General features: G+C 38.5%; 1 protein-coding gene across 7 annotated transcripts in view; it reads left to right on the top strand.

Annotated features, from left to right (window-relative positions):
- The window catches only part of LOC126764065 (inositol polyphosphate-5-phosphatase A), a 721948-nt gene extending 720114 nt beyond the window's left edge, over positions 1-1834 (top strand). For 3 of the 7 annotated variants that reach the window (XM_050481828.1, XM_050481827.1, XM_050481829.1), the window contains one exon: positions 467-1833. In XM_050481828.1, the coding sequence (XP_050337785.1) occupies positions 467-979 (513 nt within the window). In that variant the 3' untranslated portion in view covers positions 980-1833. Of the gene's footprint in view, positions 1-466 lie in introns of all 7 variants that reach the window. The other 4 variants (XM_050481832.1, XM_050481831.1, XM_050481826.1 and 1 more) reach the window with 3 other exon arrangements.
- Positions 1835-22748: the final 20914 nt, after the last annotated feature.

The raw sequence follows: 22748 nt of genomic DNA, 5'->3' as shown, positions 1-22748 counted from the left end.
TCTCGGGGAATGTCGGGCCACATAGTTTTTTACATTTGACATGATAACTTCATATATTTGACGTGTATAAGTGATTTTTCGTGCAGAATTTCAACAACACAATAGTTTTTCAACATTTCCTGATAGTTTCGTGCTCCGAAATTTTTTTTTTAGTCATTATGCCGCGGTACTATCCCAAACAAGAGAAAATTGTTGATTTCGACAACATTTTGGAGGCGATCAAGTCGGTGAAAATACATCACAACAGCGTTCGACAATCTGCGACGGCACACAAAATTCCGAGGACCAACCTGATTCGTTATATTGCAGCATTTGATGGTGCGAGCATCGACGTTACTACTGCTAATGCCGATGTAATGAAGAATTTGCTGGCTGAAAGCACGACGATGGGCACAAAAACAGTGAGTTCTGCTGGTTTCTTTCTTTTTCTTTCATCGAATAATAAATAATTTCTTTTTTATTTTAGATCTTCAACATCGAACAAGAGAAGGCGCTGATAAGCTACATTCTCCAGGCCAGCGACATCAACTATGGAATTAGTTTGATGGAGCTTCGTAAGCTCACGTATGAATTTGCTCGGAAAGTTGGCGCGTCGTATCCGGATCCATGGAACGACAATCAACTGGCGAGTAAGGATTGGCAGTTGGCGTTCATGAAACGCCACAAAAATTTGTCACTGCGAACACCAGAGCAAGTAAGCCAGAGCCGTGCGAAGCGATTCAACAAAGAGAATGTCGATGCATTCTTTGCCAACCTTTCATCCGTTCTCGGTAAGACGCCACGGAAGAGAAGCCCGTCTCCGACCGAAACCGATATCGAAGAGGACTTCGATTTTTGCACGATTTGCAAGAAAAAGACGCCGAAGCACGAGAATCGTCAAAACACGGCCCATTGCATCGTTTGTGATCGAGGGGTTCACTTGAAGTGTGCCGGACCGAACCCGAACACGTACACCTGCATCCACTGCGAGTCGGAATAATTTTTTTCGCCAATTCCTATTTTTCTTATTATTTATGAATCTCTCTTTCATTTCCATTGATAAATAAACGTTTTTCATCGGTAACAGTCATGTTTTAATCGATTTACAGGCCCGACACTCCCCACCTTTTTTCAAAATCGAAAAATCAGGTTGTTTGCGCCAATGGCTATAACTTTTAAATTTTTGTAGAATTTTATCAAACCAATGTTATCAAAAGGAAGGTTACGACTCGCACTACAAATCCATGCTTTGGAATTGTCACAAAAAATAACTTTTATGTGACTTTTTAACCGAAATCAAAACGAATTCCCCACCTTCCCAAATTTCGATATTTTTCAATGCTTGTTCATATTTTCAAAATTAACTGTTCTTGCTTGCTGTTGTTCTTTATTTTCCTCATCCGACGAATCATCCGAGTCAAACAAAGCAGTTTGTAATTAAATAATTCTCTTATTTTTATTTATTTATATTTTTAACTTCGTTTTACAAAAAAACGCTTATTTTAATGCGCCTAAAAATTTAATATATCGGGACTTAGAAATATAAGTATGTCTATTAGCAACATTGGGTATCTTCACACTATGTAAAATATGTCAAAATGTTCATAGCCCCCACCCACTGTTATAATATATATAACTAGCAAATACCCGGCGTACTTTGTTACGCCGCAAAAACTGAAACGATGAGGGTATTGGAAAGAAATTAAAGTAGTTTAAAATGCAAATAAAAGAATACCTTTATTCGTACATGTAAACACACATACATGAGTATAATGTGTAACTTATGTTAGACTTACAAATATTTACTACCCATATTTGAATTAATTGCAAACACTTTTAAATTCATTAACGTTATAAATAATTTGTTTATTAAATTCTTTTTTACAGAAAAATTAAAAATAGATAACAAAAAGGTAACAATTTAAAACTCTTAGATAAAATAAATAGGATTGTATAGAGTAAATATTAATTCAAGATATGAAATAAGGTATACTATAATTTATGTATTTTGGAACAATAACCAAAAATGATATATTTTGATTATTAAAAACTTCAGTGAATACAACATTTTTTGTTTTATTTCCATTGCCAGAAATGAGAACAGTTTGGTTTTGTGGGGAACCAATTCGTGACATAGCCACATATAATTGACCGTGAGAAAATACTTCGTTTCGAAGATCTATGCCAACAGTATTAAATATTTGCCCTTGGGACTTATTAATGGTAATCGCAAAACACGTCTTAACGGGGAACTGTACTCTTTTGAAACTAAATGGAAGATCTGTAGGTATCATTGGTATCCGAGGGATCATTGTGCTTTCGCCTGCTGCAGGTCCGGTTAAAATGTTTGCTTGAATGATATTAGACATCAAGTGCATTATCTTCAGTCGAGTTCCATTACATAAAATGGGAGGCTTAAGATTTCGTAGAAGGATTATTGGCGTACCAATTTTAAGTTCTAGTTGAAATGGAGGTAGTCCCGAGGAACTAAGAGAGTTAAGAAACTCCGTTGGATAGTGAACAACGTCTCCTTCATCTGTCACTGCGTCAAAATAATTGTAAATTTGATATTCTGATAATATTCTTTGACAAACGGCTTTGTTAATTTCGTCTGCAGCGGAATTCGTCGAAGTAATTATGGAGGATGGGGTCATGTGTAGAAGTTCACGCAAGTGAGGAAAGTTCTCTGATCGCCATTCACTAGGGAGTGGCCAGAAACGATTCTTTTACATATGACTCAAGCAGCTCACGACTTCCGGTCTCTGACCAAGTATCCTCTGGGTAGCCTAAGAACATCCGTTCGAAGGTGAGCTAAAGTGAGAAGGCGAAACTTCCCCTGCATAGGGTTGTGCGCTGGGTTTGGGACCCGCCACGTAAAAAGCCTATCCCAATGAAAAGCGACAAATAGCCTCGGATGAGAAACCCCTCTTTTGATGACGACCATGGCAAACGAAATAAGGATAACGATATCAGGGCATGCACCTGGAATGTCCGGTCCCTTAATTGGGAAGGTGCCGCTGCCCAGCTGGTTGATGTCCTCGTGAAAATAAAGGCTGACATCACCGCCGTCCAAGAAATGCGATGGACGGGACGAGGACAGAGACGAGTAGGTCCTTGTGACATTTACTACAGTGGCCATATAAAGGAGCGCAAGTTTGGTGTGGGATTCGTGTTGGGAGAGAGACTCCGTCGCCGAGTACTAGCATTCACTCCGGTGAATGAACGTCTAGCCACAATCCGCATCAAAGCGAGGTTCTTCAACATATCGCTGATCTGCGCCCACGCTCCGACGGATGAGAAGGACGATGTGACCAAAGATGCCTTTTATGAGTGCTTGGAACGCACTTATGAGAGATGCCCCCGCCACGATGTCAAAATCGTGATTGGCGACTTTAACCCCAGGGTGGGCAAAGAAGGTATCTTTGGCACTACGGTCGGTAAATTCAGCCTCCACGAGGAAACATCCCCAAATGGGTTGAGGCTGATCGACTTCGCCGGGGCCCGAAATATGGTTATCTGTAGTACTAGATTCCAGCACAAAAAAATTCATCAAGCTACCTGGCTGTCTCCGGATCGAAAAACTACCAACCAGATCGATCATGTTGTGATAGACGGAAGACACGTCTCCAGTGTTTTAGATGTGCGTGCGCTCCGAGGTCCTAACATCGACTCGGACCACTATCTTGTTGCAGCCAAGATTCGCACCCGCCTCTGTGCAGCAAAAAACGCACGCCAACAAACACAAGGAAGGTTCGACGTCGAAAAGCTGCAATCACAACAGACTGTCAAACGTTTTTCTACTCGGCTTGCACTCCTGCTCTCTGAGAGCACTCATCAAAAACTCGGTATAAGGGAACTGTGGGACGGCATTTCAAACTCCTTACGTACAGCTGCATCCGAAACCCTTGGTTTTCGGAAAGTGCAAAAGAACAACTGGTACGACGAGGAGTGCCGCGCCGCAGCGGAGAGAAAACAGGCTGCCTACCTCGCAACGTTACGATCGACCACAACACGTGCGGGATGGGATAGATACCGAGAATTGAAGAGGGAAGCGAGACGCATCTGCAGACAAAAAAAGAAAGAGGCCGAAATGCGTGAGTATGAAGAGCTTGATAAGCTGGCCGACAGGGGTAATGCTCGAAAATTCTACGAAAAAATGCGGCGGCTTACACAAGGTTTCAAGACCGGAGCATACTCTTGTAGAACCCCCAAAGGTGATCTAGTGACCGATGCCCAGAGCATACTTAAATTATGGAGGGAACACTTCTCCAGCCTGCTGAATGGCAGAGAATGCACAACGCCAGGAGAAGGCGAACCCGATTCCCCAATCGATGACGATGGAGCAGACGTCCCATTGCCCGACCATGAAGAAGTTCGAATAGCAATTACCCGCCTGAAGAACAACAAAGCGGCGGGGGCCGATGGATTACCGGCCGAGCTATTCAAACACGGCGGCGAAGAACTGATAAGGAGCATGCATCAGCTTCTTTGTAAAATATGGTCGGACGAAAGCATGCCCAACGATTGGAATTTAAGTGTGCTATGCCCAATCCATAAAAAAGGAGACCCCACAATCTGCGCCAACTACCGTGGGATTAGCCTCCTCAACATCGCATATAAGGTTCTATCGAGCGTATTGTGTGAAAGATTAAAGCCCACCGTCAACAAACTGATTGGACCTTATCAGTGTGGCTTTAGACCTGGAAAATCAACAACCGACCGAGATATTCACCATGCGCCAAATCTTGGAAAAGACCCGTGAAAGGAGAATCGACACACACCACCTCTTCGTCGATTTCAAAGCTGCTTTCGACAGCACGAAAAGGAACTGCCTCTATGCCGCGATGTCTGAATTTGGTATCCGCGCAAAACTAATACGGCTGTGTAAACTGACGTTGAGCAACACGAAGAGCTCCGTCAGAATCGGGAAGGACCTCTCCGAGCCGTTCGATACCAAACGAGGTTTCAGACAAGGCGATTCCCTATCGTGTGACTTTTTCAACCTGCTTCTGGAGAAAATAGTTCGAGCTGCAGAACTTAGTAGAGAAGGTACCATCTTTTATAAGAGTGTACAGCTGCTGGCGTATGCTGATGATATTGATATCATCGGCCTTAACACCCGCGCCGTTAGTTCTGCTTTCTCCAGACTAGACAAGGAAGCAAAACAAATGGGTCTGGGACGAAATATCTCCTGTCATCAAACAAACAGTCGTCGCACTCGCGACTTGGCACTCACGTCACTGTTGACAGTCATAACTTTGAAGTTGTAGATAATTTCGTCTATTTAGGAACCAGTATTAACACCACCAACAATGTCAGCCTGGAAATCCAACGCAGGATTGCTCTTGCCAACAGGTGCTACTTCGGACTGAGTAGGCAATTGAAAAGTAAAGTCCTCTCTCGACGAACAAAAGCCCAACTCTATAAGTCGCTCATAATTCCCGTCCTGCTATATGGTGCAGAGGCTTGGACGATGTCAACAACTGATGAGTCGACGTTGCGAGTTTTCGAGAGAAAAGTTCTGCGAAAGATTTATGGTCCTTTGCGCGTTGGCCACGGCGAATATCGCATTCGATGGAACGATGAGCTGTACGAGATATACGACGACATTGACATAGTTCAGCGAATTAAAAGACAGCGGCTACGCTGGCTAGGTCATGTTGTCGAATGGACGAAAACACTCCAGCTCTGAAAGTATTCGACGCTGTACCCACCGGGGGAAGCAGAGGAAGAGGAAGACCTCCACTCCGTTGGAAGGACCAAGTGGAGAAGGACCTGGCTACGCTTGGAATATCCAATTGGCGCCACGTAGCGAAAAGGAGAAACGACTGGCGCGCTGTTGTTAACTCGGCTATAATCGCGTAAGCGGTGTCTACGCCAATTAAGAAGAAGAAGAATTATAGCTCGCTCATATAACCACTTAGAGTCCTTGTGGTGCAAATTAATAATATCTGGATACACGTTATCAATAAGTTGGTCAACTGTTCTAACACAGGTTCCTGCAATATCTGGCATTATTACATAACCATCTTTGGTGACAGATTTGCAACCGTTACCTATTTTAAGTAGGAACTCTGCAAACCGATTGGATGGTACAGCTCCACAAAGATTTATTCGCATATTGGCGGTCAGTTTTAATTGCCGCATGCGAAGATCTTAAATCTTTAAGAGTTATATCGACCGCATCGATATGACACTTATGAGACATTGTGCACTCGTCCCATATTATTAGCGATGCTTTCTGAAGTATTTCGGCCATAGGGTTATTTTTCTTGATCGAACAAGTACACCTTTGTTCCGGTAACAAACTAAGTGGTAGCTTAAACATAGAATGAGCAGTTCTTTCTCCACACAGAAGAGTAGCAGCAATACCTGAAGAAGCAACTGCAACAGCAACAGCAATTTTGCCTTCCCCAGGAACTTTAGCTAAAATTAGTGAAGTTACGAAGGTTTTGCCTGTCCCTCCTGGCGCGTCTATAAAAAAAACATTTCCCATATTTTTATCCACACTTGAAATGATCTTATCGTATATTATTCGTTGCTCTGACGTTCGCTTTGGTTCATTTGCTAGTAAAAATTTCTGTAGCTCATGGGTATTATACGTTGTTTCCCGCGTGTAACAAATGTGGTCTAAGTTTGAGTTACTTGGATTTGGTTCAGGCAAACCGAAATCCTTTAGGTGTTTTTCTCCGTAAGAGAAAACTAAATTCTCAAGTTAAATTAGTCCTGTATTAAAAATGTCATCAGTAAACACCATCTCAGGATCATTACTACTCTCGTGCATATTATGTAAAATATCTGCACATAAAACTTTGCAGAATAAATTCCATAATCCTTCCGGATCAGAAATTTCGCAATAAATAAGCATTATCGCAAAAAGCTCTCGCATTTTGCATGCGCTGTCAGAAATGGTGGCATCAAACAATGTTTTCTTCCAGTGGCTATCGTCCTGTAGCAATTGTCGTGCTTGGCAAGCCGCCTGATATGTTGAATATAGTTGACCATCTACTCGCCGTAAATCAGTGAAAGATGTCGGTCCTCGAACATGATGCAGCAATAGTCTAAGGTAGAAGCATTCTGAGTAATTGGGATGTATTTTGTATACCCTTCCTAACGCAGTATCTCGCTTAATACCGGGATGATTAGGGACATTCTGTCCATGTTTTCTACGTTGCCATTTTTTATTAGTCCAGGTGTAGAATGTGGGTACTTCAGAATACAACAAAGTTTTTGCAAAATTATCAACGGAACAAAGGGAAAAAATTGCTGTCAAAGTTGTTTGTGGTGGTTGCTGTAGCACGTGTTCAACATTATTCGGTGTGAAGTAAACTCTTTGTCCATTTTCTAAGTGAATAGATAAATGTACAACTGTTGGGAAACGCTCATGAACCGAAAATCCCAATAACCTCCAAATACCCTCCGATCTACTTAGATATCGTCCATTAAAAAAATTTTGCACCTCGTCTTTATTGTTCTGAACAGAAAAGGTCGCTGCGTCGCTGCCTTTGTTGACATATTTACAAATGGATTTAATTGCTTGCACAGAATGGCAGTACTCTACATTGATGTGGGCGGAAAAACACCTGGAAAGAACGGGGCAATATGGAACAATCCATTGATTGTCGACATTGTACCCAGAGGCAAGCAAATGGGTATTTCCACCATCCGCTGGAGACTTTCGCCTGTATTTTGGATATCCATCTTCTCCGATCTGAGTATGCTGCAGAAACCCGCGCGGGTATCTTTTTGAGCATCGCCCATTCGACATGCAGGGTGCTGATGGGTTATTAGACCCACATGGACCGTGGATCATATTTTTAGTAACAATATCATACAGCAAAGGATCTACTTCTTTATTTGGAATTTCCGCTGATATAATCCGATCCATTTCATCTCGTAGAACTTTGTCTGCTAACCAAATTAAAATATGCGCGTGAGGCAAACCCCGTTTTTGCCATTCAACTGTAAACATACGGCACCTAACTTTCCCAAAAATTTCTTTTTTAGTAATTATACTCATGTGTTGATGTAGTTTGATATGGAATATTCTTGAAACAATGTCATGACGCTCACATGGTCGTTGATTTGGAAAAAATTCGTTTTTGATATCACTCCATTCTGGATTACATGTAAAAGTTACAAATAAGTCAGGTCTACCATAATGACGGACATATAAGAGTGCATCTTGTGTCCGTTCATGCAAATATCGAGGTGAGCCAGATAACGAAGAAGGCGAAATTACCAACTGGCCAATATTTTCGGGGTTGCGATCTTCGTTAACCGCATCTCTTAGGTGTATATAATTTTCTGCACGTAACGTCTTTTGATGTCCTCGTATAAAATTCAGCGTTTCCATAATCATGTCCACACAGTATTGGTTGAAGAGATATCCATACCTATGAATCGCATTAAAGCTATCTTCCCTTACCATAATTCTATATGCGTAAAATTGCATACACGAAATTGTTTTTTGTGGAATAGCCGCCCCACTGTTTGGACAAGTTTGCGGTATATTAATACAATAACCGTCCTCACCATTCAAAAATATAAGAGGGTACTGCAAGGGATCATATGAACGATGAAGTTCTGATACCCTATGGAGAGTGTTGTCACGTGAATGTAAAATAATATCATGGGGGCCAGAATTTTCGTTAACCATCAATACTGCGACCTCATCTATGACGGGGGCATTATAGCGGCCATAATGTTCATTAGCGGGGCGCTTGTCCGCATGGATTACAACCTTATAATTATTCGAATTAGTGGGCATACGGTCTGTAGATGTCTTGAAACTTCCAACCTACACATTATTTGCTCGAAGAATTTCTTGAATTGATTTCAAAATGTCTCGTTTAAGAGTTGGTGTAGCACTTTGACGTAAAGAAAGTTGTTCCTCTTCGGACGAAAAATATATTTGCAAAAATTTTGGTGTTGTGTTCGGCGCTGGCAATAAACTCCCAATAACGTGGTTAACTTGTCCATGACATGAAATTACCCTCCCTAACTTCATTACCACCAAACGAAGTCATAGCGAAACAACCATTGTATTTTCTTATATTTTTTTTAAAGTGACAGGACGACTGATGCTCGCCTGTAAGCAGCGCTTTGATTGTCTGCGGAGGCTCACCTATATCTATTAGTTTTACATGGCTCTTGCTACAACACATACCTGGTGCCTCTTTCACCCACTTTTTAGCCTTACAAAAATTGCAAATGCCATTCATTCGACCAATGAATAAAAGGGAATGGTCCAAATAATTACAATCCTGTCTATAGTTAAACGCTGATTTGAAAGCAATCGCCACTTGTCTATTCTGCATCATTTGCAACTTTACATTCTCTACGCGATTTGCACTCTCGTCGTCCGTCTCATTTCGTCTTAGCTGAATTTGCCGTCTATTTGATGAAGATCTAAATAATTGAGATTTTGCTTTTGGCATCTCTGAAAGCTTTTATTGTAAAAACCATATATTTATTATTAACAAAATTAGTTTCGCTTAAATCTAATCTTTACCTTTTGATTTAAAGACAATAAATTTCCAATTTTACTCTACCCTTTGCAGAATAAGATCATAAATACAATAAAGTTAGAAGAAACCAGCAAGTATTTCGCAGACACTCATGAAAACTACATTACATCTTAATATTTGATTTTATTGGTTTTTGGATGTTCCTTACGGAGAGCGTTCTGTTTTTGTTTTCAATGTGCTTTGTTACAAAAAAGTACAAAGACAATAAGAAAAGCAATTCAAGCAACGGTGCGTTGCTGCAAAATAAGTAACTGTAAAACAGAGTAAATATAGTTGACACTGTATTTACATACCTACATACATGCATACATACGGCAATTTCTGCGAGCATTTGATTGTGCTGTTTAGCGTTATTTCACTTGTTCTGCGATCATTTATATATGCAAACTTTTTTGCTTTGTACGTTACTTCAATAAGTTATGTAGTAAAAGATGCGAGAGATGGAAGAGAGAGAGTGCATACATGTAAAAAGTGATTATAATGTTTATTAACAAATGTTGTTTATAATTAAGTTACAATTAATTGAAAAATGAATGAATGAATTGAAGAAAAATATATGATCAGCTGCGTTTGCCAACTTCTGCGCTAACTGTTTTCACCAACTGTGTTCTCCAACGGTCTTTTGCCAACTGTGTTCGGCAACTATATTCGGCAACTGTCGCTACTTCTTGAGATGTGCAGTTGGTTGCTGCTTGCCAGCATCACGCAGGGTGTTGCCAACATTACATTCGGTCATCCTGCTCGTCATCTGTCTCAGATGACAAATCTTCGTCAACCGCGAAATGTGCCCAAAGCTTCATGTTATCAACACTAGTGGATGTTACCTTGGGTCCCATAAAATCTGCTGCTTTTTCGACAGCATATCTCTCATTACGTTTGATTTCAATGACTCTATAAGGTCCATTAAATTTGTTCGATAGCTTTTTATTTGAAAATTGAGTTACTTTTATTGCGACTAAATCTCCTTTTTGGTATTCTGTACTGCGTTTTCGTTTTTTGTCAAAATTTTTTTTTATACACTTCTTAAGTTTTCTGAATATTTGCTCTGCATTCTTCTCTCATTGTGCGACGATCTTCTTGGAATACCTCCAACAATTCTTCTTCGAGTAGTTTTATAATGTCACTAGACATTTCGCTTTTCATCTTTACTTCAAACATAATTTCGTAGGGTGTAAATTTTGTTGACGAGTGAACGTGCGCGTTTATAGCTTTTTGTACCATAGCTGCATACTGGTACCACTTAGCTGGATCATTAGCCGACAACTTAGACAACATAGAAAGAATTACTCTATTGACTCTTTCGATTTGCCCATTACCTGTTGTTATTTTTATATGCTCAATTTTATTTTCGTTACAAAATTCTTTAAATAAATTCGATAAAAATGCTGCACCTCTATCGCTGATAATACGTTACGGGTTTCCAAAAATGGTGACCCATGTACTCAAATGCTTTATTACCTCTTGAGTGTCAGTTGATTTGGTCGGAAATAGCCAAACGAATTTAGAAAAACCATCAACTATTGCGAAAATATACTTATAGTTCTTCGACGTAGAATCTAAGCTACCCAAATGATCGACATGGATAGTTGCCAGTGGGTAGTCACCCGTATCTATGCAATGCAAAAATTCTTCCTGCCTTCCTGCTTTGCGATTGTGTACTATGCACTCAACGCAGTTTGATATGTGCTGGTTCACCTTCTTTTCCAAATGTGCTAAGAAAAAATCTTGCTGGATCGCATGCATTGTCTTCTGCTAGTTCATATGACCAAAATTGTGTACGTTTCGTATAATTTCTTTCTCCATATTTCTCGGTACTACCAATAGCTCTTGACCCTTCCATTGTTTATATAACACTCCGTTTTTCATTACGTAATCTGCGTATGGTTTATCGTCGAGAATTGCAGTTATCGCTTTTAGATGCTCATCATTTTGTTGCGCCTTTTGAATTTGTACTTGTATCTGCGATGTAACAACCATAACCGGATAACGGCGTAAACTGTCAACGTGCTTCATTCTCTCTCCTGATCGATGTTCAATATTAAAGTGGAAATCTTGTAGATACATAAGCCACTGAACCACTTCTCGGGGTACATCTTTTTTCGTGGCAGTCTGCTTAAACGCCGAACAATCGGTAACTAAGTCAAATTGAATACCCATTAAATAGTGACGCAACCTCTTCGTTGCCAAGTACACAGCTTTCACTTCGAGAAAGTAACTATGTAACCTTTCTTCTTGAGGTGAGGTCTTTCGACTCCAATAAAATACGGAATGCCACTTTCCTTCGTGCTCTTGTACTAATGTCGCACCAAACCCATACTTCGATGCATCTACATGAAGTTGAGTCTTAGCATTCTACTTAAAAATTTTCAAAACAGGCTCTTGCGTAAGAGCTGACTTTAAATCAAGTACTGCTTTTTGCTGCGATGGACCAATCTGAAATTCTGCTTCTTTCTTCAGTAACTGTGTAAATGGCCTAGCTATGATGGCATAATTTTAAACAAACTTCCTAAAATATCCCGTCAAACCTAAGGAAGCTTGAACGCCTCTGATATTTTTAGGTACAACAAAATTTTTAACAGCTTTGATTTTATCTCTTCCTGGCCATACACTACCATTATGAATTTCATGACCCAAAAAACTAATTTTCTCTTTTAGAAACTTGCATTTGGACCATTTTATTTCTAAACCGAAACTTTGCGCCTTCTGCAGAACCATTTTTACATTCTTCAAACATTCGTCCGCTGTCTGTCCGAAAACAACAATATCGTTTACATATAACTCCATAATACCGTCGTTTATCATCTGCCGAAAAATATAGTTTACGTACCGCACGAAAACTGCTGGCGAGTTACAACATCCAAACAGTGCCTTAGCAAATTCAAACAAACCTTCTCGGGTTACAAATGCTGTATATTTCTGACTACTTTCTTCCATCGGCACGTGAAAGAACCCGTTTTTGAGGTCCATAACCGTAAAGAATTTCGCTGATTGCATCTTCTCTAACACTTCGTCAATGATTGGAACAGGGAAACGATCTTTCAACACAGCAGCATTTAGTTTACGATAGTCTATGCAAACACGATAACTTCCATCTTTTTTTTTTGCAAGAACAACTTTACTGGCTATGTTTGCGTTGGATTCATGAACTATACCAAGTTTTAACCACTCGTCCACTTGACTCTTGACAACGTTACGCTCTGCTGCAGATAATCGGGTCGGACTTTCATTGAAATTAATAAAATCGTTTTTGGTATTATTTTCAGCTGAATAGGATGTCGGATTAACTACAGGATTGTATTCATTAATTAATTTAATAACATCATTTCTATATTGAAGCGGAACATCAATTTCTGACACCTTTTCTATAATGTTGTATACGCATTTTAATTCGACTTCTTCTTGTACATTTGTCTTATCGGAGAAAATATATCCCTTAGCATTAAACTCTAATTGGAAACGCTGAATGAAATCGTATCCGACAATAACTTCGTTGTTTATTTTATGATCAGCTACGACAAGAAATGTATGCTCAGTTTTTATATTATCAACTCCAACTTCTAACGATAACGCACCTTTCGCCTCAATCGCAATATTTCCCAAACCATACAATTTCGCAAATCTTTTTTGTAGGCTGTGATTGCCAAAATTTTTTTCATAAACACATTGCTGCATAAGTGACACATCTGCACCTGTGTCTATTAAACATGAGATGTACTTGTTGCTAATTCGCATTCGCTTACTTCGTTTATCACTTGTTAGCATGTTCACCGTTCTCTTCTGATATTCACAATATTTTGCGATATGACCATTGCCGTTGCATTTAAAGCATTTTGTTTCTGCCTTACATTCTGCACGTATGTGTGTAGTTGACCCACAATTGAAACAATGTCTACTTACTGCGCGATTTTCGCCCTCATCGTCTTTAACATTTTGCGCAAGCTTCGTATAGTTTCGCTTTTGTACTTCGCTGCTGCTGCTCTGCTTGTAACTCATTTGCTGTATAATCCCGAAACGCTCTTTTAGTTTAAATGTTTTAGAACTATACAATGGATATTTGAGATCGTCACGCACCTTTATTCCGTCCACAATGTAGCGAATAACTACTTCGTCTTCTATCGACCCCAGTGCTGCCAGCTTCTTCTTTTGCAGAATATATTCGTAAAAGTTCTCGTCGTTCTTCTTTTGCCTTTGCATTAACTTCTGATGCACGTCAGCACTGTTGAACCTTATCTCGAATTCCTCTTTGAGCGCTTCGCACAAAGAATCGAAGTTCGAAACACTCACTGTTTCTAGGAACAGTTTTGCCGTTCCTCTCATTTTATTCCTCGCATTTACATATTTTTGCTTTTCGGTAAGCGCATATGCGTCAGCATTCTCGTTGAAATTTTCCAACCACTTTCCAATTGGAATTGTCACGCCATCGTATTCTGGAACAATTTTTTAAAATTGGTGGACTGACACGTTTTTGCCTGAGTTCAGCATTTTTAATAACTCTTCCAGATCGCCTGAATTTATTCCACTACCACACACGTTCGAGTTCTGAATTTCGACTTTTTCCGCTGTTTTCTCCATTTCGATCAACTTTAATGAAAATATGTTTTCTGTATCAACTTTTACCAACTCTGGATCAAATTTTTCAGCTTCAAATAGATTTTTTTTGCTACTTCCTTCTTCTTTTGGCTCGATCTGCATACAGAAATTATTCTTACAACTTATCCGTTCAAAGGCTGAGAGGTTCAACGGTTGAGCTTGAGCGGTTTTTAGGTTGAGCCCCCATGTAAAAAGTGATTATAATGTTTATTAACAAATGTTGTTTATAATTAAGAGTCAATTAATTGAAAAATGAATGAATGAATTGAAAAATATATGATCAGCTGCGTTTGCCAACTTCTGCGCTAACTGTTTTCACCAACTGTGTTCTCCAACGGTCTTTTGCCAACTGTGTTCGGCAACTGTATTCGGCAACTGTCGCTACTTCTTGACATGTGAAGTTGGTTGCTGTTTGCCAGCATCACGCAGGGTGTTGCCAACATTCCATACATATGTTTGTACTTTACTTCGTTACGTTATGCTGGAAAAGATGTGCAGAGATGGAAGAGAGAGAGAGAGTGCGTATCGCAAACGATAAAGGGCACACGCACACACACAAAGCGCACTTCGCTGTGGACTGCGTTTGGTGAACGAAAACCTTATGCTTGCAATATTTTTGGTTTTTCAAAAACTTCAACCCGAAAGAAAAAGGATTTGATTTCGGAAAATTAAAAAAATAAGTATGCCACTCGCGAGCCTAGAGCAAATGCTTTATTTAAAAAAAAAATTATAAAAATCGCTTCAGAACTTTAGGAGATTAGCCGTTACAAACATTTTTCATATAAGCGATTTTATATAATTAGTATTGAAGTATTGATATTGATTGATAATATGACATTTAATATCTCAGAAACTGCACGACCGATATCAATCAAATATTGGTGCATACAATTATTCTTATATTCTTATATAATGATGTGAAAACGAGCGAAATCGCACACCACTCCTACTTCAGTACTACAAAAAAATCTTAAGTCTTTGTTCATAATTTTAAAATTCTCCAAAATCTTTATGTTCCCCATCAAAGGCCTCAATAAACTTCTGCAAACGTTGTTTTTGTCAATCTTCGTAACGGCTGTTAAAATCGAATTCCGGAATAGCCTTCAATGTGCGTAGCGATTCACGTTTAATGTCTTCAATTGACTCAAAACGGTTTCCCCGGGGCGTGGTTGTTTAATAGCCAGAAGTCACACGGAGCTTAATCAGTCGAAAACGGTGGTTGCGTGACGATATTGTTTGAAAATTTGGCGGAAAACTCTTGCAATATGCGACGATGCATTTTCGTCGTGCAAAAACCAAGAGTTCCGGCCTATTTTTATGAATAGCATCGCGCGAACGACGAATAACACTGAAAAAGAATTCTTTGTTGACAGTTTGGCTGGACGGAAAGAATTCGGAGTGCCCCATACCTCGATACTTTGCGGTTTGGCGCGGTTTCTTCGACTACGGCTCATCTTTGCCAAGATATTCCGATTGATCGTCCGTTTCCATATCATAAGCATACATCGTTTTCTAAAATATTGGGCCTGAGGGAGCCCAAACGAACTTTCAAAATGATTTTCACTGATTCTACCGATCTTTTTTTCCGTAAAGTCAAGCAGAACTTAATTGATAGATGGTTGCTAATCAGATATTGAAAAAATCGTCTAAGCTAAGCGCTTAACCAGACATTGGGAAAACGATCCTAAGTGTAATAAATAACAATTGGGAGAACAAAGCTCCTATACTTTGTGGCAAACTATTTTAAAAGTATTAAAATCAAAGATCATATATACAGATATAGATTTGAAAATAAACTTTCTAAATTTTCTTCAGGCATTAACAAGAAATCTGACAGAGCACCGTTTGGCAACTATGAATGTAAACAATTTAAAAAAACAATACCGTGATGAGAATGGAAAAAATATATTGACCATTGGAAAGAAAGAATTCCATCATATTGATCATCAAAATAAATTCAGAGGAGAGTGGGTAAGTTCGGTTGCATCGAAGCTATAATACTTTTCACAAATACAAAATATGTATTCCTCACAGCAACTTGATTTTGATCATTTAGTTTGTATGGCAGTTATACAGGGTTCGTGCGGAAAGTAATAGGACTGATTTTCTGCGACAGAGACGTTTCATATGATCAAGAAGGCTTACCCAGATGTTGCTTTACTAAGAAGTGGTGTGTTTGGTGGCACCAGGCCATTTTGGATGGCCGGGAAGAGGTCGCTGATGAGGACCGGAAGAATGAGCAAACCGAAAGTGAAAATAATGCTCATTATCTTTTTGACATCAAAGGCATTGTCCATCCTGAATTTGTTACTCCGGACAAACCGTTAATGCCGAATTTTACGTAAAAGTCGTCAAGAGACTCAAACGAAGGGTCAATCGGGTCCGACACGAAATCGCAGCCGATTGGAAGTTGCACTGCAACAACGCCTTTCTTGTGAACCTACCTAATCAAGGGAATCCAACGCTTCCGCAACCACCTGAAGCCCAGTTTGAACACCAAACACACCATCCACCTTACCGACAAACTCTAAACCCGCCACACCAACCTATCTGTGATTTAGCCTTGTCCTGATGGAAATCGAAGCCCTTTCTGTTGATCGGTTCTGGTCATTTTTTTGCGACTTTTTGTTTAATCTTATCAGTTGTTGACAGTAAAATGTAAAATCAACTTATCAATTAGGCTTGAGCAGCTCATAGTGGATGATTCCTTTCCAATCACCGAACATTCAGTATGAAATTCCGGAGCATCAATCCTGGCTTTACGATCATTTGTTGAGCTTCACCATGATTTTTTCGCACATTATTTTCGTATTTAGTCTATTTTTCGTGTTACCGTTCGCTTCAGAAATGGTTTGATTTAATTTCGTTTCAGTAAAGAATCGCAGATGTTAATTCGGTCCATTAAATTTTTCACAAATAATTCATATGGTACCCAAACATAGAGCTTCTTTTTGTAGCCAGCCTTTTTTGGATGGTTCAAAACCGTTTGATGATGAATTTTAGGTTCCTTAGCGATGTCATGGCTGCTCATGTGGCGGTCCTGGTCAATCTTTTCCATAATTTCATCGACTTTTTCCACGATATGTCGATCAGAGCGAGGAGCATCTTTCACATCGAAATTTCCAGAACGAGCGAACCATTCTTGTGCTACACGAACTGATACAGCATCGTCTCTATAAACTTCACAAATTTCATTGGTTGCTTGCGTGGTATTCTTCCCTTTTTTATACAAAAATTTCAAAATATAGCGAATTTCTTCATTATTTTCACTTATTTTTGAACAGCTGCAACTTTTTTTCAACTTCCCCGAATTTAATATTTTTTTTTGTTAAATGACACAATGTGATTGGTAGCACTGGAGATATACATATGACTGCAACGACCCACGTATTTATATTCAAACAGAATCCTCGGGAACGGACATACATATATATTCTTTATTACGTTTTCAAAATAGTTAGGGATCTTTACTAATGCCAATAATGTAACGCACTTTAAGAATGGCCTAAAATATTTCTAACGTCACATACGCTACGAACATTATACAACAAAATAATGTGCATACATATGTATATTATTTTCAAGGACCGTAACCATTATCAGGAAATGAGCAAAAAAAATAAGTTTAATAATTATTTTTTAATTTATTTATTTTCCTCAAAAAATACTCGTTATATTTTTAATTTATTTTTTGTATTAGTTTTCCACAGAAAATAAAAGTAGTTGTTATGCGGTTAGTTTTAAATAGCTCATAAGTAGTTGAAATGTGTTTTATTTTTATCCTCTATCTCCAACCGCGGTTTCTGAAATTTGGAAATGTTTATCTTTTTAAAGTTTTAAATCGTTCGTTTTTTTCAATGGTATGAACTTTTTTCTCAAAAAAAGTGATTGGTGATCCAAGTAGAGGTACTTTTTTCATTAGCCTTTTTTCAGTAGTGTTTGGCATTTCATCATGGAAAGACTAACGCTTGAACAACGTTTACAAATCGTTCAACTTTATTTCGAAAATTCACGTTCTGTATAGAATATGTTATGGCCTACTGAGCATACTTTATGACCAGCATTCTTGTTGGGATAATATTCGACCGAACAGATTTACCGCCATCGATTATAATTTGGTGTCATCAACGTATTCTACGCAGTTATGTAACTTATTCCTCGTTTCGTTTTTTTTGCCCAGTATTTGGTCAAAATATATACATTATGTACTTAGATATAAATAGAGATTATTCTAAAATACGGAAACACGTTAAAACATAATGCGGAAAAATTAGAATCTTTGACAGAGAAGCCCTTTTACCGCTAGAACCAAATTGCGAGTTACGTTTGAAGTCATCCTACTTTATTAAATTCAATATAGTTTCCCAGCCACACTTTTGATTTTTTTGAATCTGTTTTCATCCTGCGCCACGCCGATCAATCTATTTTGAAGCCTGTTCGTCCTCGGTCACGTTATCATACTGCGAAGTGTCGAAAAAGAGCAGTCAGAGCTCACAGGAAGTGTGCAGAATATGCGAAGAAAACTATGAATTATGGGGTATAGGCCTACATCGCAGTTCTTTAACGTTTCCAGTAGTCAGTAGCGTGTTGTCCTTTGATTTTTTCTTCTGTCCCCAATGCCACTGACAGTGATCAAGTTAACCTTTGAGCTTCAAATTTTGCACGACCTTGTCATTATCTGAAAGGCTTTTCAATCTATCTATTAAGCAGTCAATAAGTTTTCTTTTCTTTGGTTTTCAAAGCACATATTTTTTTTAGAATACTTCTCTAGAAAAGCTCGTCTTCAAATCTTCGCCGATTGAATCTAACAGAGGAATGTGCACTGAGACCCTGTAGTAGTCTTCAGAAGTTTTCACACAGAAATGTTTGCGTTTTGTTAGTCGAACGCAGATTCTTGGATTTTTTCGTAAACTTTCAGTTCTGCCGTAATATTTTTCGTGTCTGAAATGTTCCTCAGCTTTAGTCTACAATTTCGGAACGTTACGAGCAGCGTGTCTATTATATTTGATGTTTGTGTGAAATCGATCAAAATTTCCCCCCTCTGAATCCGCCACTGAATATACGCTTATATAACCAGAATGTATTATGTAATTTCTTGCAAGAAGTTGCTGCAGTTAAAAATTTTTGGGAAAGTGAGTATGGCCCGCCCCTAAATGGGTATGTACTATATATGTTACAAAAATTCAGTGTCATACGTAATAAATGACTGTTTTATTATTTTTATACTCTTGCAACCAGTTGCTACAGAATATTATAATTTTGTTCTCCTAACGGTTGTACGTATCCCCTGAAACTAATCGGGATAGATATAGAGTTATGTATGTATATATGGATGATTAGTATGACGAGAAAAGTTGGAATCCGGATGACTATATAGCTGTCTTTCTGTCCGTGCAAGCTTTAACTTGAGTAAAAACTGAGATATCTTGATAAAACTTGGTATACAGGTTCCTTAGTACAAAAAAAAATCGTATTCGTAGATGGGGGTAATCGGACTTCTGCCACGCCCACAAATTGCCATTAGTCAAAAACCTATAAAGTACCATAACTAACGACTATATTAAGGTATAAAATTGTAATTTTTTTGTGAAATCGCATATCTCGTGACCCGATAAACCGATTTGGACATAATTTGGAACGTGGCATTCTTTTCATATTCTTACGTCACTCTGTGAAAATTAATGAAATCAGACAATAACCACGAGCAAGTTAATTTTTACCGTAAGTAAAAATTAGTCAAATGAATATATTTTGAGCTGCACCGAAATGTGTACTCTTTATTTATACTCTTAAGACTAACTTATTACATGGTTCTTACTTCTATTTATACTAACTAGTATGTTTACTTATTACTAGTTGATAGTTTGTTAAGATACAGATTATATCGGGTGATTTTTTAAGAGCTTGATAACTTTTTTTAAAAAAAAAACGCATAAAATTTGCAAAATCTCATCGGTTCTTTATTTGAAACGTTAGATTGGTTCATGACATTTACTTTTTGAAGATAATTTCATTTAAATGTTGACCGCGGCTGCGTCTTAGGTGGTCCAATCAAGAAATTTTCAGTGAATGGGCAACTTTTTCGAGCATTTCGGCCGGAATATTTTATCGACAAATTTTGTTCAGCGATGAGGCTCATTTCTGGTTGAATGGCTACTAACAAAATTTTGGGGTGATTACTGCCCATGCATCCCGAAAAATGCACTGTTTGGTGTGGTTTGTACGCTGGTGGAATCATTGGACCGTATTTTTTCAAAGATGTGTTGGACGCAACGTTACGTTGAATTTATATGCTAACAAACTTTTTGTTGCCAAAAATGGAAGAACTGAACTTGGTTGACATGTGGTTTCAACAAGATGGCGCTATTTTGAGGGAAAACTTCGGCGAACAATTCATCTCAAGAAATGGACCCGTAAGTTGGCCACCAAGATCAATTTAACTAGACTATTTTTGTGGGGCTAGTCAAGTCTAAAGTCTACAGAAATAAGCCAGCAACTATTCCAGTTTGGAAGACAACATTTCCGAAGATATAAATGCTATTATTTGTTTAAATGAAATTATCTTCAAAAAGTAAATGTCATGAACCAATTTGAACCGATTTTTGCAAATTTTAAAAAAAGTTATCAAGCTCTTAAAAAATCACCCGATATTATTTGTTTAGGTTTGTTTACATAAATATATATTGTTTGCTCAGATACAATTGCTTTGTTTTAAGATAAGGTTGTTGTGGTATTCAAACTCAATGTTGTTTTGATACTTATTTGTTTAGGATTGTTTGTTGTTGTGATAGTGCATTTCAATTGTTCCAACTCAAGGTTGTTTCTGCATTCTGTTTAATGAAACAAAAGGTTGTTTTGATGTTTGTTACTATTATAAGGAATACATTCCTTAACTCGCACTTCACATATAGCACAATTTTAAATTCCACTTGATTCTTTAATTTTCCAGGAAACAAATCCAGAAGCAATTAATATAATGAGACTAAACTTTGCACGAATATTGCCTTCAGTGTATGCCACCTTATGACAAAAAATTGTTTAAATCCAACCAAAACTGTTCAAGACCATAGATACCAAATATGTGAACCCCAGTACCTATAGTTGACTTTTGTTCAAAAATATCGGTCAGTGTCTGAGATATGCAATAGAAATTCAGACAGAATCCTTTTGCTGCAGTGGTAATTCTGTGTATCCATAATGCTTGAAATCGGGTCAATACTTCCCTAAGCCCCCATATACCGAATATAAAGATTTTCGCCAATATAAAGATTTTCGCCAATATTTGAGTTTTCTCAATGAAAACTTTAAAACGTATTTGACTCAAAACAGTATATCCTCTGGCTTTGATTCCTGTAAGCTGCCTTAGCACTTTCTTAATTAAATTTAAAATATAATAGTATTTTGTAGGGAAATACCTTGAGATGTAAAGCGTCAGCCAGAGGATCGAAATCCAAGCATTTTTATATATACTTATACTACATGTGTTTAAATGAGTTAAGCATCTGCCCACTCTACCCGGAATAACTGGCACACACTAATATAACACTTCCGATGGCACCATACTCATACATCATCACACAACAGAACTCACCACACTTTTACATCAATCAACCCACTTAATAAAAAGGCTGAGCAAAAGGATAGCGAAAGCATTCGTTTTGATAGTTTCCGTTCTGCATTACGCCGCGTGAACAGCATTCGATTGGATATTCACCACAACAAAGTTCCCACGCGCTAGAAACAATTTCGTGTCAATCCAGCTCCTGCGAGCGGCATCCTGTCTCAACTCAACAATAGTTTAATTGAACACAACACCGTTCTAAATTCATTTATATGTACAAAGTAGTTTCCTTGTGCTTCGATACAGCGTTTAACCCGGTCAATTAGCATTTCAAATGAGTGTTTAAGGTCATTTTTCGGAATGCTCTTGAGAATATCGGTCGTCGCCTTTGGATAGCTGAAATGTCTTGAAACCAGTGTCCTTTCATGTGCAAATGAAGTTTTCCAAATAGGTAAAAATCACAGGGTGTCAAAAAATCAGTGACAAGCGTCCACCGATGACACAGCGCATTATCGTGCAGCAGGCGCCAGGACCCTGCCTAAAGGTATTGTGGTCGAGCACGACGAATGCGTGACAAAAGACGCTTCATAATACAAACGTAAAACACAGCATTAATCGTTTGGCCAGGTGGGACGAACTCTCGGTGTACAATACCCTCGGAATCGTAAAAACAAATCAGCATTGTCTTTATTTTTGACCTCTGAAGACGACCGACTTCTGATCGTCACAGAGGTCCTCACGACCTTCTTGGAATCGCTTAAACCACTCATGCACATTACTACGGGATAGGCACTGATCACCATAAACTTGTTTCATCATTTTAAATGTTTCAGTAAACGTTTTCCCAAGTTTAAAACAAAATTTACTATTTGCTCTTTGCATTTTACGACCGATGAGCAAAAGCTGCTGTCACTTTTTGATCGATAACATCGGTTGTAGTTATCCAATTGTCTTAAAATTTTTACGAAATGTCAACAAGAGATCAAACTTTTTATTTCATATACCCACCAATAGGTGGCGCCACAAGAAACAGTTATATTTAAAAAGTTCTGGTTCTTTTGCGACAGACCTTGTATATATTTAAAATT

Source organism: Bactrocera neohumeralis, unplaced genomic scaffold, assembly GCF_024586455.1.
Source record: "Bactrocera neohumeralis isolate Rockhampton unplaced genomic scaffold, APGP_CSIRO_Bneo_wtdbg2-racon-allhic-juicebox.fasta_v2 cluster09, whole genome shotgun sequence".
Lineage (NCBI taxonomy): Eukaryota > Metazoa > Arthropoda > Insecta > Diptera > Tephritidae > Bactrocera > Bactrocera neohumeralis.
This window is presented reverse-complemented; position numbering and strand designations above follow the sequence as displayed.